Source organism: Tursiops truncatus, chromosome 9 (assembly GCF_011762595.2).
Source record: "Tursiops truncatus isolate mTurTru1 chromosome 9, mTurTru1.mat.Y, whole genome shotgun sequence".
In the NCBI taxonomy this organism is placed as follows: Eukaryota; Metazoa; Chordata; class Mammalia; order Artiodactyla; family Delphinidae; genus Tursiops; species Tursiops truncatus.
Window position 1 is genome coordinate 19407069 of NC_047042.1, and position 19455 is coordinate 19426523.

General features: G+C 36.0%; 1 protein-coding gene across 1 annotated transcript in view; it reads left to right on the top strand.

Moving 5' to 3' along the window:
* The window catches only part of RELN (reelin), a 516016-nt gene that overhangs the window by 258532 nt on the left and 238029 nt on the right, over window positions 1-19455 (top strand). Inside the window, exons 7-8 of the mRNA XM_033862920.2 lie at window positions 2444-2540; window positions 7892-7943. Coding sequence (XP_033718811.1) covers window positions 2444-2540; window positions 7892-7943 — 149 coding nt within the window. The remainder of the gene's footprint in view (window positions 1-2443; window positions 2541-7891; window positions 7944-19455) is intronic.

Here is a 19455-nt window from a genome sequence, read left to right on the forward strand (position 1 = left end):
GTGCCAGGCTGTAGGCTACCTATGCTAGAATCACCTTTAAACAATATACAGATGCCTAGGCTGCACATGAATCCTATTTAATCAAAACTGTAGGTGATGGAGACTTGTAATACATGTATTTATACAGATACAGTTTTTCTGATATACAGTTGATTTGGGGAGTGCTGATCAATATTTATAGAGAGAATGATTGCTATGAGGATTCAAATATCAGACCTTGGACTTCACATCAACAATGATGCTTTTAGTTTAGAATCACTGGAGGAAAATGGCAGATAGTCATTGTGAGGGTTGAACAATCTTTTAATTTCTCTCTGTCAAAGCTTATATTTCTTTTGAGCCATTTCACAATGCCTTGGAGGCCAAATAATCCTCATCTATCAATAAGTAAGAAGCATACTATAAGTTCAGTGCTACTTCTCTGTACTTTTATCATAATCACACTCCTTGGGAAAAATTGTGTAGTTTTTTTTTTTTTTGGTACGCGGGCCTCTCCCGTTGCGGAGCACAGGTTCCGGATGCACAGCCTCAGCGGCCATGGCTCACGGGCCCAGCCGCTCCGCAGCATGTGGGATCTTTCCATACCGGGGCACGAACCCGTGTCCCCTGCATTGGCAGGCGGACTCTCAACCACTGCGCCACCAGGAAAGCCCCAATGTGTAGTTTTAAGAATAGAAAAATAGTAGTAAGAAGTTCATATAGTAGGTTCCCTGTGGGGGGAAAAAACTAATATACCTGTTCTGGATGACAATGGTAGAAATCCATAATAATAATAATAGCTAACACTTATGCTAACGCTTACATCATGCTTGCTCTATTTGACGTATGCCAGGTTCTATTTGAAGTGCTTTAGATCTCAGGCCCTAATAATAGTTCTGCTTATGAAGTTGCCTTATATTTATTCACTCATTCAACAAATATTTATGGAATACAGCATGCCAGGCATAAAATGGTGAACAAGAGACATATTTGTTGCCTTTATGAAGCTACTACTATGCCTCTTCTAATGTCAAGGACATGTTATTAGAATCTTGCTTCACAGTAATCAAGAGAAGATTTAAATCTCCTACTAAGATTTGAGATACTACCTTTAAAAATTCTATATCAGAAGTTGTTCTCTGTTTATTCTTAAAAAAGCAAAGCTTCTTGACATTGTTGATCGCCTTTGTATAGGAACACAGCTCAAAAGATTAGAATAATTTATTCCATGCAATACACATATAGGAAATACCTCGATTTTTTGGCCACGTTTTTACTTACTTATTGTGCTTCTGCCTCTTGGCTTTATGGGCTACCTGGTATCTTTTCACACTTTTGTCTTCTTCCTATTTGAATAGGGCTTCCTGCTCCCTTTTTCTCTGAGATTAGCAAACAGCTAAAAGGGCCTGGTACAATGATCTTCAAAAACAAAGGGCATGGTGCCCTTTCAATAATGTTTGGCACCTAGAACGTGAGTCTTTGAAAATGTCCTTTCTGCATGAAATACAGCTCTCATGTGCTTTGAGGTTCAGACTGAGGAAACATAATTCTTTCTTTGTACATGTAATGATTCTAGGTTGAAGTATCATGATGCAAATCATTGTCAATGTTATTGTAAATATGCAAAGTCAAATCCAGAATATTCATATTATCAATTTATACTGAAGACATGAATATATTTATTTTTGAGATTCTGTTCTAAGGTTTTATTAGCCACTTCACTTTATAATAATAAAGCAACTAATTAAATTATTTACAAGGTTAACATTAACTCAGTCTCCAAAATTTGCTTGAATTAGAATTTGTGTTTATTTCATATTACTATGTGGATTAAGTACAATCTGATTCCATTATTTTTTACATAGTATATTTCATAGACATGCAAATCTATTTAAGAACAGTTATTTTAAACATTGACATTAATCATAACTCAAAAGAAAAAGGTTTAAAATTTGTAAAACACCTTTTGATTTCAGAGATATATGGTTTTAGTTCATTATATAAGTGTATATTACTTTGCTTATCTTTCATATTAGCAAAATACTTGTATTGGGCATAGTATATTATGTAATGATTGATAATAATACCAGTGGCCATTAAGTGCCTACTGTGAGATTGATTCTGTACTCTGTGTTTTATGTACACTCTCTCATTTAATCCTCATGATAACTATGTGATATTTAGGTCCATATTATTTTCCTCATTTTACAGATGAGAAAACTGAAACTTTGGGAGGTTAAGTAACTTACCCACCATTACGAGTAACTGAAAGAATTGGGATTGAAGTTCAAATCCTTTTGTTTTTATGTTTCTTTAACATGTCACAATACAAAATACCATTATCTTCCTTGAAATGTTGATTTCAACTGAATAACAACAACTATTACATCTTTCTTTACCTGAGTGATAAACCACATTGTGCTACTTAGTTCACAACCTGAGGTTGTGTTCTGTGTTCCCACAGGGTTGAATGTAACAACTGTGAGACTGGAGAACAGTGTGGTGCAATTATGCATGGCAATGCTGTCACCTTCTGTGAGCCATATGGTCCAAGAGAATTGGTAAGTATGTGCTATTTATGTACATTATTCCAAATACAGTCTTTACTGAACTTTTTGCCAACAAAAGGTTTTCCTACCCAATTCCAGTTCAGATGAAAATTTGCAGTATTATTTATGAGTCCTATTGCAAATATCTCAAAATTAGGAGCAGTGATTTTCTAATTTATTTTCAAATGTAAAAAATAAAGAATACAGTCATAAAACTGGCAGCATCAATGGATCTCATTAAACATAGTGCATCATTGTGATTATATGCCTTTTTAAAAATATGGGTATGACAGGCATGACATATATATATGACACACATATATATATCATAGCTAAATAATTTGTGTCTTTATAAGTTCTTGTATAAAGCTTTACTTTTACACTTCTTATTTTCTCCTTGCAAGCCAAAAATATTAAATGAGCAATTTTATCACATTATTTTTATACTTTGTTTCCTAACCACCTAGGAACTTTAATGAATTTTTTTGAAATGAAAGAGCACACTGAATAAACCAGTTTTTTAAAAATTTTGGTTTATGCCAAATTGTTCAGTAGTAGGTTACTTCAATTTAGATGATTAGATTTTGCTTGCCAAAGGTAAGTCCTTGGATCATATGTAAAATGAAACATGAGCATTCTAAATTGAAAACAATAAAACCACTAGCCATCAGCATGTGGCTAGTGAGCCTTTTGTTGTCACTTGCTACTTCTTTCTGGCACCAAGACTACCTTCATTTCACATTCTTGAAAAAGGATATAAAAGCAATTGTTGTGTTGTACTTCTAGCTCAGTTTCTTTGCATCTAATTTTCTTTTCGCAACATCTCTTTTGCTTTGCTTTTCTGCTTTTTGACTTGAGTTTCAATGCCTCTCCTTTTTTGTCCCACATCTTCCTTATGATGGAACTTTTAGTAACAAAGTTGTGTTTTTCACCCCTCCACCACACGTTATGTTTCCAATTCATTAATTTAAAAAGTGGCCAAAAGACTGGCTTCCACAGTAAAAAGGAGGAAAAAACCTTGCTAGGTAATTAAAATAAGATTTAGTTATCAAATTGTGAAAGTCAATTAGTTTTTATAACATGGTTCTTATTTTATGCTGCTTGAATACTCCTTTCATGGCAATAAATAAATTTAATTTATTAAACATACAAGCTTCAGAACATTGATAAATTGAAGAGTTTTTAGTTGAAATTAGAACACAAACAGAGTTAATTGGATGCAAATTAAAATAATAGGTGCTCATAATTCAACTCTTAACAAGATATTATAACATTCCTGCAGATAAATGTGACTCTGTAGTGAAATTCTCCTTGAAAAAATAGATTTGCTAGTACATCTTAAATAATGTACCATGACTGAATTAATTATCTATAAACCTTAAAACAAAATTAAATTTTTGTCATAGTTAATCAAGCTTAGAATAAATGCCTATTTTAGAATGTTCACCCATTCAGTAATATTTCTGGAAATGCTTGGTAAATTCTTTTTTGTTTCTGATTAATAAGAAATAAACATATCTAAGAATATAATACCAGAATTCATATTTCTGTAGCATAGAAACTGAAGTATCTAGTTTATTTGATCCCATGTAATATATTTAATCCTGAAGGTTTCACTGTATCCCAGTTTATTTAGCATTAGAATTTATACACCCAGTGGGCTAGTTTTGAATTGTGTTATATAATTAATGTGAGATCAGCCTTTCGACTAAAAAGGAAAATATTCAAAATAATTTTCTTTATCCAAGAAAGGAAAAAACATAAACAGATTTATATTTCGTCATAAGTATTTTCCTAGGATGAATTGTGTTGTAGACTCAAAGGGAATAGAATGAAGATACATTAACAAAGATAAGGATGACATCTACATTTTACACACTGGCAACTTCTAATTTCCAATAATTTTTATACCATATTGGCATCCCAGGAGCAGAAATGTATATTGTACCCAAGTTGTGTTTACAAGAGAAAGATCAATCGAAAGAAAAGTGATGAATTCAGTGGTCAGTAAACATGCTGTTGTCCACTAAAATTCAAATATTTGCACGGCACTTCAAAACTGAATCCAGTTAAAACAGTTGTGTGTGAGAACTGATGAAAGTTATCAGCCCCAAACATCACTTTTTAAAAAAATATCCTTTAAAATTTTTCATAAATCCAATTCTTACTGAAGTTGTGAAACAAAGAACCACCGACCACAGGTAAAGAACCTTAGTAGGTTAATGCTTTATTTTTTAAAATGCCTAAAAGAGCATTTCCATTTTGTGAATTTAGTCAAATGGCTATTTCATTTCAATAAAACTCAGAGCCAGTGAGAGGTGGTACCTGCTTACACATGGGCACACCACGCATTTCAGTTTCCACTGCTGCTCTGCTGTGCAGCCCTCACACGTTTCACTACTTCAGGGAAGTCTCCATATTTCAGGGAGTGGCACCTAACTTGATTCATTTTGCTAGTCTGAAATGAAGGTAATGAGGAATTCATTTACCCACTCCTTTAAGAGAAAATGTGCTCTCTCAGAGCTTAAAGCAAAAGTAGTCATGGTACTCTTCATTTTTTAAAAATAAAATATTTGCTCAATTATTCTCTCATATTTGCAAATGCATTTTAGTTACAAGGAGGAGCTTGGGCTAAAACAGGATTAAACTCAGTGAAAATTTGCAGCGAAGAAGTATAGAATGAACAGCCTCAGCCTGCAGTGAATTATTCAGATTCATTTAGTCAGCATATTAATTTTCTATAATTTTCTATAATTTAGAGTTGATTTGATAATTTAAGAGCAGTGAGATTTGGTAGGGAAAAAGTTCTCTCTCAGACATTCATAGTCGCTGTAATATTTATCAAAATCTCTTTAAGAGGTCCTTTAGTTTTCAGAATGTCCCATGTAAAGACTTAATAACTTTGCAGACTGAAATCATATATTTGAACTCAAGAATAATAAATATAATACTCAAATGTGAATATAGGTGAATAGGTTTTATAGGCAATGCTTCATTTTTTTTTTTCTCTTCATCTTTCCTGTTCTTTCTCGTAGCTGACAGTGTTACTCATAAACTAAATGGGTAAAGGTAAAAGAATGGGAGTCAACAGTCCTTCGCTTCCCCGGTGAAGAAAAAAGTGTGGAATCAATGACTAATCGAAGTCTAGGGTCACCCTCAGTTAGCACATGTAATTGAAATTTGGCACTATTTCAAGTGATTTACTGTTTGCTAGCAGAGGTCACGGCTGTGAAACTTGATCACCCAGGTGACAAAAGCATCATTTATTACACCCCCAGCATAAGTATCAAAGACGCTCTGGTCTGTTTAATTCACTAGCAATAACAATAGCCGTGGTGCTTTTAACTTATATAATACCATACCATTGTTTCAAAGAACTTATATTCAGGAGTGTTTCATAACTCATCTGCGAATCTACTCAGTTACATAAAATCAGAGGGGGAAAAGAGCATTCATTCAATTTTGTGAAAAATTTTTAAAATTTCCATGTGCCTCTTTGGACTTTAAGATCAAAATTTCCAAGTGGAACACCCACGAGGATAAGTAGTTGAACTTACTTTAAAAGTTATGAGGGAAAAAAAACAGATTTCTTTTAACTTCGCAGGACATTTGGTTCTGTCTAAAACATCCATGAGACATTTGGTTCATAAGACATTTGGTCCACACGAAAGGGTCCTTGAAGTTTGATCTATCCAAAACATCCATGAGCTTGTTTGGTCCACATCAAATTGCTTTGGACAGGACCAAATATCAAGGACTTTTTGTAGTGGACCAAATGTCTTTTGGGCATTTTGGACAGCACCAAATGTCTGCTAACCTTTTCTAAAGGAATCTTGAAAAGGAGCTAGTATTTTTGTTATTTAAAGAAAATTCTATTAGTGCATTTTTCCCTAACGACTCTGGTGAGAGGAAGGAAGTAGGAAACAGTTCCGAGCATGGTGGGCCAGCTTTCTCTTAAATATTCTGTGATAATGAGAGATTTCAATAGAGAATTTTACCTGACATCCTGACACTAGTGATTTTTGCTATGGTTAAAATCAATTAGGAGCTGATACCTATACTGATATCTAGACAACTTACAAAATGGGCTGTCTTGCCCTCCCCTCTATTACCTTTTCTGCTTCTTCATGAACTTTAAAGCCACATATTTAAAACACATGCTCAGTCATGTTTCCAAATTGTGCTGTAGAAATGGGAAGTGCAATTCAACTTTTTGATATTCACATCTCAGCTGAATTCTAGCACTTCAAGAGACTGGCTCGCTGTTTGTCCACGAATTCCCATGGTGATTCATGAACTGGGTATCTCTTGACGCTTCTGCATTGTGGGCTCCATCACATGGGGGCTAACACAGTGCAGGGACAAGTCTAAGAATGTTATTATGACATTTAAGAAGTCTACTGCTTCTGCCATGTTGAAAACACAGTTATACACTTTTTGTTTTATAAGGTGCAGTCATGGGAGGCATCCCATACCTTACCTTATGGGGTCAGAAACCCAACAAAAGAGTCATTGAAAATGAGAACCTTATTTCCCATCTTACTTAAGCTGGTATGGGTCAAAGTCACCACTCCATAGAAAGAATGAATGAATGAACAAAAGAATTAATTAATAAATAAATATTTTTAAAATTTTAATTTATTTAAAATTAAATAAGGTACCATTCCTTTTTTTAAAAGGGGGAAAACTATTTAGGCATGCTTCTTCATGAAACTAAGGGAAAATAATAGAAATGTGTTGGAAGAGTATTTCTAGGCCTATAATTTGATTACTTTTGGGGGGAGTAACAGTTTTATTGAGAAATAATCCTCATATTCTACAATTCATTCATTTAAAGTATACAGTTCAAGGTTTTTACTTTATTCACAAAGTTATGCAACCATTACCACAATCAATTTTATAACATTTTCATCTTCCCCCAAAGATATCCTGCACCTTCTACCTGTTGTAATTCTATTTATTTTTCAAAACGTTCTTACTCTTCTCATTTGCTCTTAATTTTGGTCCCAATTTTTGTTTGGTCACTTTTTATGATATTCTCTTGGGCCCCAGGTCTGTTGATGAGGACAGAGAGGAGGTGGTGGGGTGAGTGGAGGGGACTGTGTTACGTGCCTGGTAAATTATACTAAAAAAGAGTTTTCGATAGGACCCTGAGAAATGTACCAGCAGTGCCTAAGTGAGGATCTCACAGAGAAATACATCTGTGTTCTGACATGTCGATAGAAGTAAGCTAACCGCTGGATAAACGTAACCTCTGTTTATGGTTCCTTTCTATCCTTTACACTCTCCCTCCTCCTGAATCTTCTGCTCTTTCTCCTCCTCTCTTTCTATCTTGTCTTATTTTGTTATATTCCTTTTTCTAGATTACCACAGGCCTTAATACAACAACAGCTTCTGTCCTCCAGTTTTCCATTGGTAAGTATTTTAGCAGTTAAGCAATTTAACTTGGAAGTGTTTGTTTAATCATAGTGTATAAGCAGGATTATGGTGCCAAATACTTTTAGATTTAGAGGAGAGTAAGTCTTAACACTGCAGTAAATAATTTAAAACATTTTTGAAGTGAAATAAAAAAAATTGTAAATGCTACATCCTGTTCTCACTTCTCTCTGACAGCAAGTGGTATTTAAAAATAATCCAAATAATCTGAAACATCTTAAAGGTATTTACATGTGGATTTTGAATGTATTGGGTTTTTATATTATACAGAATTACCTTACTAGTAATGTTTTCCTCAGATTAAGATTGAAATCTGTTAAATTTCCTGCATTCTTACTGAATGGCAGTGAAAAAGATAATCATTGGTGGTTCAGAGAAACCAATTAAGGCTTCATGCTTGACATAAATAATCTATGTTTAATTCAGACACAGATAATTTTAAAATGACTGTATCTGGCAGTATTTCTTTTAAGTGCCTTTGTATTAGAGCTAAAAATTTCTACCCAAAGCATTCAGTAAAATCAGGTATCTTTTGATCAAGTGTTTATAGTTTTGCTGTCTATTATATTATTTTCCACTTGAATTTTCAAAGGTGTATATTAATAAATAACACAAGTTTCCAAAGGGAATGTTCTAGGTAAAGAAAGATGTTGCCTTCTAGATGGGGGCTAGTTTATTGGTCTTGGTCTCATAACATGGAAACCTCCTGGCCTCTCCCCATGACATGAGGACTGCTAGCAGCCATGCCCCTGAGACAGCATCCTCCACTTTCCACTGTCTTCACCCTCATATCTTTGGGCATCCCCCGTTAGCGAAAGGACTGTTTCCCTCACTAGCCTTCTAGTCCTAACTGCAAATCAGTGCTCTCACAGCCACTGTGGTTGATTGTGCCTAAGAACAATTTTCTTCAAGTCATGCATTGTAGTTGTCACTTTTTCCTCAGGTTGCCTCCTTTCAGCTTCTGTAAGTAAAAATGCGAACCTGCCTGACTACGGTTTGGACTCTTCTTCTAACATTGATAGCATTACCTATAACAATTTACAAACTATTCAGAAGTCCATATGTGGTCATAAGAAAAGCATTGGCAAAAACAAAATAATGCGTTTTTTGGTAAAGACGATTTTCTTTGATCTCTTAACAAGTGTATCCTAAATTTTGATCTATTAACAAGTGTATCCTAAATTTTCTATAATGAGCGTGTAACACTTCTATAATCAGAAAAAAAGCTCATTTTTAAAAAGTTGTGGTGCTACAAAAACAGATTTTTAAAACTCTAGCATGACGGGCTAGTGTAACTTAGAGGTTCTTAACCAGAACAAATGTGTTTAAATTCATTATGCTATTAATATAAAATATAAGCTAGATTTTTTATTTATCTGTATTCTGAGTATATATTTGAATATTAATTTCAGATAATATCTTTATGCAATTAAAGAACACAAAAGAATCCTCTTTAAAATATATGCCTCACAATTCTACTATATTTAAATTTTAGTCATGGTAGCAGAGATCCAGCACCAATTAAATTATCCTTCCTTAAAGGAAAAAAAAATTCTATTTTTGTAAATAGTAAAGAGTATACTGTGGAGCTGGCATAGATTCATTTCCCCACCTTTCAACAGCACCCTACCATCAACAATAGAGCTGATGAAAGAGGACCAAGAAGGTGTGTTTATCAGAGAATGTGAGGTTTGGTGCCTGAGACCCAAAACCCAGAGCAAGCACCATGCCCAGGGGCTTGAGACTAGACCCAAAAATGTGACTTAGCAAGAATCCTTGATTTCCCCACAGGCCAGAGGGCTGCAGCTCAGTGAGCCAGAGAGTTGCTTGTATTATACAAAGCATGGATTTGAATACCAGGTTAGAAGACTGGAAGAGTAACTGAATCAGGGAGTTGCAAAAAGGTGGATGGATGGATAGATAGATAGCTATGTCAAGTTTATAACTAACAAGTACACTTAGAAATCTTTTTTGAGTGGGAGGTTTAGAATAAAAAGTGAAATTTTAACATGTCATTGTTTGGGAATGAAACAAAATATTTAGTTAAAGAAATTATAATTTACTCCCTAGCGACTTCTTTGGGGAATTTGCTTACTGCGTTTTGAGAATAAAAATTCTTGGGAACTAAGAAGTATTAAAGTGGCTGAGAAACAATGTAGTGGCAAACCATGAGCTTTATGGTGTTGTATGGTAAATAGGCATAGCGGGCAGAACTTTCCAGAAATGGTTCTGTGTATCTCATGATGAATGCTTGGAGTAGTATTCTTCTGTTTGTATGTGTGGTGTGAGGACTAGACTGGGGCACATACACAAATTCCAGAAACGTCATAATTGTGTATATTCATCCTGAGCTTCACAAGCCCCACAATAACCAAAGTAGCAATCGCAGCCAAGTAGCCACTGAATTCATATTCTCTTCAAACATTATATTAAGTGTGTTATAAAAAAACCCACTGTGTATAGACAGTTCAACATTTATATTTATTTGTGTCTTGTGGAACTTTCCAAATCTATTCAAATAGTGTGGTTAAATATGGTCAGATTTAGAGTCACTCCTTAAGGGGTCCTCTGGGATGTTAAATGTTCATTGTATATCATGATGATTCAGATGTAATATAGACCATTTTCTAGGGGATTCTGTCATTATTTATGGCCTCAATGATAAGTATGTTCATAATTATGGCTATATAACCACAATTGAATAAATTATTGTCTTGATATTTTTATATTGCTCTTATAAACATTTTAATTTCATCACAAGCGTTATCCAAGATAGTCCATATAGAAATGTCTTGAATTACTAAGGAGTGTCTCAAATAAACTCTATCATGCCAATGTTCAGCACCAATGCTATCCCAACTCTTTCTAAATACACACACACACACACACACACACACACACATAAATATACAGACTATCTTAACCCAATGAATTTTAAAGTTAAAGCATCCTGAAAACACAGTTCTGCAAGTTGAAATGTACCAGGTTATCAACAGCTAAATCATCTTGAAAGATGTCCTAAAATATTCTTAGAACAACTTTTCATTTTTCCATTCCAGTGAAAGATTTCATATCCATTTCTGTGCTGAGGCATCGATCTGCTACAATCCTCACTTGATTCATTAGATTCAAGTTGTAGAATTTATGGTTGTAAGCTTAGGGGCATTTACCCATTTCCTTTAGATTTCCTCTGGGACAGGAAGAAAAGTTTGAGAAGATGCCCTTGTAAACCACTATTTTACAGATGCCTCCAAACTCTGTTTTCCCAGGCAGGGTCCTCGGTCCAAGGGAAGTGCTGGTAGTGCTTTGGATCCATTATGCACCTAACAAAATTTCACTGACTATTTGTTGTCTGGTTAGGCTTTTATGAGCCAACGTTAACTATGGAAAGACAAAAAAGTGAGAAAACAACATTTTCACAGTGTTTAGTGTGTGGTAGAAGCCTCTGGATGCATATGGAGCATGAAACGTCTAGAGAATTGCCAGACTGTTATAAACATAGATGGACATGTGTACACGTCCCCGTGGTGTTAGGTCCTGCAGAGTAGAGCAATACAGGAAGGCTTCTTAGAGAGGAGAATCCCTGAAAGTCAACAGCATGAGTCAGTGGAAAGGACAAAGTTTTTCCAGTTAAGGAGGTAGAGTGACATAAGCAAGGCTTAAAATGGGAACGTGAGTGCTCTCCTAGAGCAGGAGGACCGCCTGGGGTGGCTGTGAGAAATGTCACAACATTTGTGTCCATCTGAAGAGCTAATCTGCATCAGCTGGGAGTTTTAAGAAGGAAATAGAGGTTGGAAAAAGGACCTCTTTCTCTCTTGAGCAATAAAGAAATATAATGAAATTAATTCTTAATGTGTGTGTGATCTTCCTTAAGAAAGATCAGTTGTGTTAAGAATGGATTTGTCCCTTCCTTAATGTAAATCTGCATTGATTCACTCAACAAGAAATTGCCAAGTAATATGCTTGTTCAGTTTAGCCCAGCTCTTTTTTTCAGATTAATAGAATCCATTGGCTAAATGGGGATTGAAAGTAAAGCATTTAAAAACATACATTATGAAGAACGGTTTGCTATAGGAGGTAAATCTGTCTTGTCCATCATGTTATTCTCAGCCCCTAGCCTAGGGACTCAAAATTAGTAGATGCTCATAAATATTTCTTGCCTGAATGACAAGTAACTATTACAGAGACATCTGTAATATTATGTAGCCAAGTGCTAAATTGGTATGATGCAGACATTTCACGCCAAGAAATTTGGGGGAGGTGATCTGAGGACCTCAGTCAATGGAAAAGGTGACCCAGAAGGAAACAGAAAATCACCAATAAACTATGCTTTTAGTGAAGCCAGTAGATGAAAATACATATCCATGTGTTTATCAGTTTGCTATTATTGAACTAGCTAGAATCTTTTATTTGTTCATAATTTATAGAGTTAGTATCTTTTTTCTTTGGTTTTACTTATAAATATCCTAAAGATTTTGGGTTTTGTGTGTGTTTTTTATTTATTTATTTTGGCTGCACTGGGTCTTCATTGAGGTACATGGGCTTCTCTAGTTGTGGCGCACAGGCTCTAGAGTGCGCAGGCTCAGTAGTTGTGGTGCACACCCTTAGTTGCGGTATGTGGGATCTTAGTTCCCTGACCAGGAATCGAACCCGGGCCCTCTGCATTGGAAGCGTGAAGTCTTAACCACTGGACCGCTAGGGAAGTCCTGTGTAATTTTGTTTATTTGGTTTTTTTTCACTGCTTTTTTGTTTGTTTTTAATCACCTCAAGCAGAGGAAAGGCATTATATCATAAATGTTTTATATTTACAGATTAAGATATGAAAATGTTCTTAGGCCTGAATTATTCTCCTTTGTGCTGTACATGCTACCGAGTCTCTGAGATAAATGAGAGCTACTCATTTTGTATTTTGAAAAATAAAAACCAGAAAATTACAAAGTTAGAGGTATTCATTGCTGAATTGGAAGATTGCTTTGTAAAAGAAAAGAGATCTTTCTCAAATAGATGTAATGAATAAATGCCACTTATAAGAGGTATTATATTGCATTTAGCATGAGGGAAGTTTTTCCCTCAAGCCTGATTCACAAACATCTTAATTACTTAGAACTTGATTCAGTAGAGAAACTGTCCCTCAACTCTTGGAACAGCTAATTCAGAAGGAGGAGAAATTGAGCCCTCTTATATCTTGGTAGGAATTGTTGTGAATATCCTGAGATATATTTCTAAATCAGACTCTCCTTTTTTTTTAAGAGTCACTTTCCTTGGTAAGTAAGTAAGACCTTGGGGAATTTATTATGAAGTCATGAAAAACTCTTTTGAAAACACGGGAATCTCTGAGTATGAGGCTAAAAAAATCTCTGGTGACTTGAGCTCAAAACATACATAAATAAAAACAGAAGTTTAGAAAATTTTAATGGTAAAATTAGCTTAACACATGTGCTTTTTTAAGGTTAAATACATGTTTTATTTGAGTTTAAGATTCTTGGATATAAAAGATATTAAAATAAGATTTGTTTATTACTTGATTTTTAGATCTTCAGGAATCTATATTAACACAAAAATTGAAATATTTATATATGGAACACTTCTGGGTTATCTATTTAATAATTAAAGTTTGGAACTGATTTTAATTCAGGTTATCCTTCTTCTTCATCCTGCAGTTGACCTTTTTAGGGAATGTATATTTAAAAGACCACTTTATATGAACTTTATATATTTTTCAAATCCACCTCACCCCAAGTTCTTAAGTCCTATCTTACGTAATAAAGGGGAATATTCTGAAATATTGTAAGATGCTACTAAGTATAAGGTTCTGGCAAAGACTGTTGAGATTAATTATGTCTTTGCATTATTGAAACTGATAACTAAAGAGTTGTCTTTACGTGAATTAAAATACAGTTTGAAAGATACTGTACCCTTTCTCTTTTGAAATATTTATTTCATTGTCACTCATCTTGATGAGGCTTAAAAATAAATATTAATAATTCATTCATAACTATGTTTCACTAATATTTATTGAAGGCTGTTCTAGTAGAAGGGATAAAACAGTGAACAATAGGATGAGAAGCAATTGATCATTGATATAGATTAAATGGTCTTTCCTCCATGAAAACTCATCTCATTGCCACATCCTCCTATATCTGAACCCCTACTTCCTCTGTATTTACTTTGTGATGCCTACTTCACTCTGCATTGATTTATATACTCTGGCTATTTATGCACATCCACTTTCACCCTTTATAGCTTAAATGTTCCGTGAGGACTAAGGAGGGTACAAGGATCCCTCTTTGTATTTAGGGCAGAATTTTACTCACGACTAGAACTAAATAAATATGAACTGAATTGAATTCTATTCTTAGGTTAGGAAAGAGATTTAGTGAGGTTCCATGTTGGTGCTCAATACCAGACCCTTCTTGACTGCTGAGGCAAGGGGGCGTGCTGAATGAAATCCATGGGCAATATTAAAACCTGGTCTGAGCCAGCAGTTTTCACTTTCTTATCAATCAAGGACTCTTGATCAAGGATTCTTTTATCACAGATCTTTAGGATGTGAATACATCCACTGTAGGGAAAGCAAAATCTAAGAAACTGCCCAGCCTTCCAGAAGTTTATTATCAAATAGGTGGAGGTGGGGGAGGGGAAGTCCATGTGGGAGAAGAAACGGAGGGGTGCAGACCACAGAGGAGGGTGAGAGGGAAGCCTGTTGGAAAGTCCAGGAAAGAGGGAGATCCAAAGGCAGGACTTTATCATTCGGGAGGGAGACTGACAAGAGCAGGTGTGGTACTGCCCCAGAGACTCAGCATCACAAGGAAGGTTAGAGCGATGGCTCCCTTCAGGGAGATAAGGCAGTGGCCATTCTAAGACCTTGAGACCAAGGTCAAAGCCCGAACTGCAACAAGGGTGGTAATGCTGAGTCTCCAGATTGCTGGGGGTGGAGAGGGATGTTATTTAGCACCTGCTGCCAAAGGTGGGGATCAATCCTCCTAGAAAATGAGCCAGGCCTGAGCACCAGGGCTTGGTTTATGGCCTCCACCCCAGGGAAGGAGGGCTGCTCAGCAGGGAACCTGGCAAAGCCTGACACATTTTGCATTTGTCTTCCTTGTGTTTTTCTCAACATAAGATCTGATGAAACCTCTATGTTGTGGACTTGGGAGGGAACTTGCAAAGGGCTGGGCACCTGAAATTGGTTGGAAATGGCATGGCGTTCCATAAACCAGGAGGGAATTGGTCCCTTTCTCTCTTATAGGAGTGGCAGGAAAAAGGAAAAAATACAAATATTTTGGAAGTGAGGGAATGGGGAATAGGAATGAAAGGGAGAAAGGTACAAAGGGGAGGAGGACAGCTGTTCATTTTATATCCTGTGGTCATTGTCCGTCTGCCGTAAACCGAAAGAAGTCACCTAATGAGGTTTGGGAATTTCAGCCAAGGAAGTGACTAAGGAGCAAAATATTAAGTACAATAAATCACATACTGTCACATTTATTCAGAAGGAAAGGCTTGCAGATCTAATAGCCTGTTTACTAATAAAGTCAGTCAAAACAAAAATTATTACTAGTAGCCTCATTTTAAAAATAAATATAAAGCATAAGGGGAAGAAGAGTTGCTTTTAAAACCTGGCTCTTTTTCTATATTTTATGAGAGAGGTTTTTTGAGTTTCATTCAAGGTAGCGTGTTTTTAGCCTGTGTATAGCATAAATATAGAATATTTGTTAGGATTTCTTTTACTGTTACTTTATTTGACCTCTCTTAATCCTTAATATCAGTTTTTAGTAGATGCTTAAAATGGAAATTTTACTTTCATATAATGGTCCTTTTTGCAACACTATCCTTGAAATATGTTTCTTCATTTAAAAATATGCTTAATTCCCCCCAAAGGTATTTTTTTGGTGGGCAAAACAGATTTATAGACATAAATTCTGGATTTTCATATTCAAATAATTGCTTAATTGATCTTTTGGGGCAGCCGAAGATTTTGGACATGTTGATTTCTCTAAACCGACAATTTCTATTAATAAAATAATGATTTATCTCAACTTCGGTCATCATATTTTACCAAAATTGAATTCACTTGCTCTTGACAGATCCAAGAGTAATTTGAGAATTTCCTCTTGTGTGGAATGGAACTATTCTTAATTAAAGTAATATCTGTGGGCTCCTTTCAGTCACAATTCCCATCCCTGTCATTTGGGACTGAGAAGCCCCAGGATGCGTCCCGCCTGGGCTGCCACAAAGCATTATCCGATACAGTAACCATTTTTTCCTTCCCTGCCTCTTACCCACAAATCAGACTGCTTCCCCTTTGGCTACAGTCTCTGAACTTCATCAAGGCATGAGCTGCTGTCTCTGTGCAGGCCCAGGCCAGGCGAATTGAGCCTGTATTTTATGAGAGCCTGAAGCAGTGCTGCATGGCAGGATGTGTGGGCAGGGTTAGATGTGGGGACAGCAGCTACTAGAATGCCTCAGAGGAGCCAGGGAGACTGGTGCTCAGCCAAGAACAGTATCCAAGTACTCTGTGGATACCTGAGGTCCATGAAGGTAATAAGTAACCAAAACAACTGGCTTCAAAGGGCAAACCAGGCAAGAAGCTAACTCACTGCTGAAGGACAAACTTGCTTACAGTTTTTACAAAATGTATAAGCTAATGAAACAGATTTATACAGATGTGCCACATTGCAAAATAGTATGAACAGGTACATACAGTCTTATCAAGTGTAGGTTCTTCTACTAGGAGAGGAATAAAACAAACATGAAAACTAAGAAATATATAAAACTGGTTATCCTGGAAATTACAGCATTATCTGCTTAAAACCGGCAGTCACAATTTAGGTCCCGTGCATTAGGTAGTACTTCTTCTAGACTGGCCGTATTACAAAGATTTTGCGCTACTTATGGTAGGTTGTTTTGATGCCATGGGCTGAGAGAGCTAACGCCCTTAGGATTTTTCTGGAAGACTTGGTAATGAAGGAAATAAAAACCTAAGTATAGTATAATCATTGTTCTACATCATTGTTGTTACTGGAAAATAAACATGCCCAGCTGCCTCCAGTGAAATATTTGAGCAGAAGTTTGTGCAACTATCAAAATATTGATCATCTGTATAATAATGGTCCATGACTTGCTTGTGGCAGAATTACTTAGAAGAAGAATTGCCCGGTGGCAAATAAGCTTTTACTGTGTTTCTCAGTGCTTGTGGATACAATGAGCCTTTTCTCCGTAGTGAGTAGTACTGTCCTTAAAAATCTCTCTGGGGGAAAAAAATATAGATAATTGCCAGAACTGCTTATTATACCAATATCTTCATGTTGCTCATCACATTTTTCACTATATAGAATGAGGCAAGTCCCTTTTTTGAATGCCTTAGCCTACAGTAACATGTAACATCCTCTGGGAGTGACAGTGTCTGGCTTTTAAAAGCTTCTCTAAAAGTTCCCCATTCATCTCTTTCTCTCTTTCCATTCACTACAACCTCTAGTTAATGGCCCTGTCCTCCATTTATCTACCTTGAAAAGATGAAAGGATGGGTTGAATCTGCTAAGATTTGCTCCAGTCCTAGCAGGGAGTTCTAAGTAGCCTGATTACATCGATTTCATCACTTTATGATCTTTCTATATCAAATGCTGTTGTTTCCATGCAGCTCTGGGCACCCTGCTTGTCTCTGAGGTCTGCGTTTTGAGGAATGGCAGCAGCAGCGCTTGGGTTGCAAGAATCCTCAGCAGGGCTCTGTCCAGACACTCCTCGAGCCTTCAGTATTTATGGGTCCCGCTCCACTATCTAGAGGCATGATTCCTGGCAGTGCTTTTCCCCATCTATAAATTCTGCGAGATCACTTCTCTCCTTCTGTGGCCCTGTGCCACATTTAAAAAGGCAGCTTGTTTTTCAGGCAGAGCTTTGAGGAAAGAGCCTGCTCCCGGCAACCACTACCGAACCCCCAAGAGGCAGTAGCTCCTTCTATTGTTTCTGTTCTGATTTACTTTGAAAAGTCTGGGGCTTTGTGAAGAAGGGCATAACCAAATAAGAATAAAACTACCCTGGGCTTGGGAGACTAAAACCAATTGATTTATCCTTTTACTATAAAAGTAAAAAGAAATAAAGAAATAGAGAGGGCTACTGGAGACACAGGCTCACAATTCCTAATCTGTAATTCCATATTACAATACAAAAACTCTCGGAAAAACCACAAACCTTTTTTTTTAATAGTTATGCAATGGCAAAGCCTCCCATGACCTGAATTCATTTGGCAGCCAAACCTGACTTGAAATGATTTAAGGCTATTTATAATCTTTATTTATACTACTTACGTGAATCTTCATGTATTTCACTGTAGAAATATTAATATGTTTCATTATAGGGTATTGCCTCAGACCTTGCTGGGGATGTTGCATAACATATGGTATATTTACCATGTTACCTTTCTGAAATCTGTAAATTAAGTAAATAAGTAAGTAATTTGGATCCTGAAGTTTATCTTACCTTAAGGGATTATGGACTTGTATGACTGTTATTTTGAGAAAGGGAGTAACTCTTGAATTCTTAATAGAATAAATGACTAATATATCTATTTTTTAAGTAGTCTTGATTTTATACTAAATCAAGCTATTTTTTAAGTTGTTTATTTTTATGGCAACCACCCAAGAGAGATGAGAAGAAAGGAAGAAGTTTATTTGTGAATTTTGGGAATTTGCTGTCTCTAGGAAGTTCCCTAGCATCTCCTCCAGACATGTACATTATGGTTAATGGGCTACTGCACAATGAACAGGTTTTCAGTGTGCTTAATATAGGCTTCATTGATTAGCACATAATTGGTACTTGTTCACGTGCTTGTGTATTCTTGGCATTATAAACCCTAACAGCCCTTTAAGAGCCTCTCAGCCAGCACTGCACAGAAACACTCCACTTAGTAAATCCTGGAAGGTACAGGTTCTCACTGGCTTTTGTTGAGCTCCTGAGGTTCACTCAGGTGGTCTCCAACACAGTCCAAAAATGAATGGCATGTTTCTTATGTAAGCAAACAATTACTTACAAGTCATTTCATCCATCCTAATCTAGTTGTAATGTGATAGTTTCCTTTTAAGAATATTTTAATTGAGCCAGATCTGCCTGAAGTAATAGAGAAGGAAAATAGTTTCAAGAACCATATCTTCTCATTCTCTTTTTATTGTTGTCCTGCATTACAATACATTTGTCACTGGAATGTGCCATGTTAAGCAAAGTGGAAAGTGAACCATGTAATCTAGACCTTGGTGCTCCCGTGTGAGTTAAGACATTGGTGAAATGTGCAGGAACACGCTTCAGGGCATGCTCTGTACAGGGGTGGGTCTAGGTTTTGTGGGTCCATGTTTGAACCTTACACAATTTGGGTGAGGGCTAGGTTGTCTTTAAGGAAAAGAATACAAAATTACACATTCAAAATTAGGTACAAATGTGAATATTTATTTAGAGTGAGAAAAGAAATCACAACAAATTACAAATCTTTAGAAGTTGACAATACCAC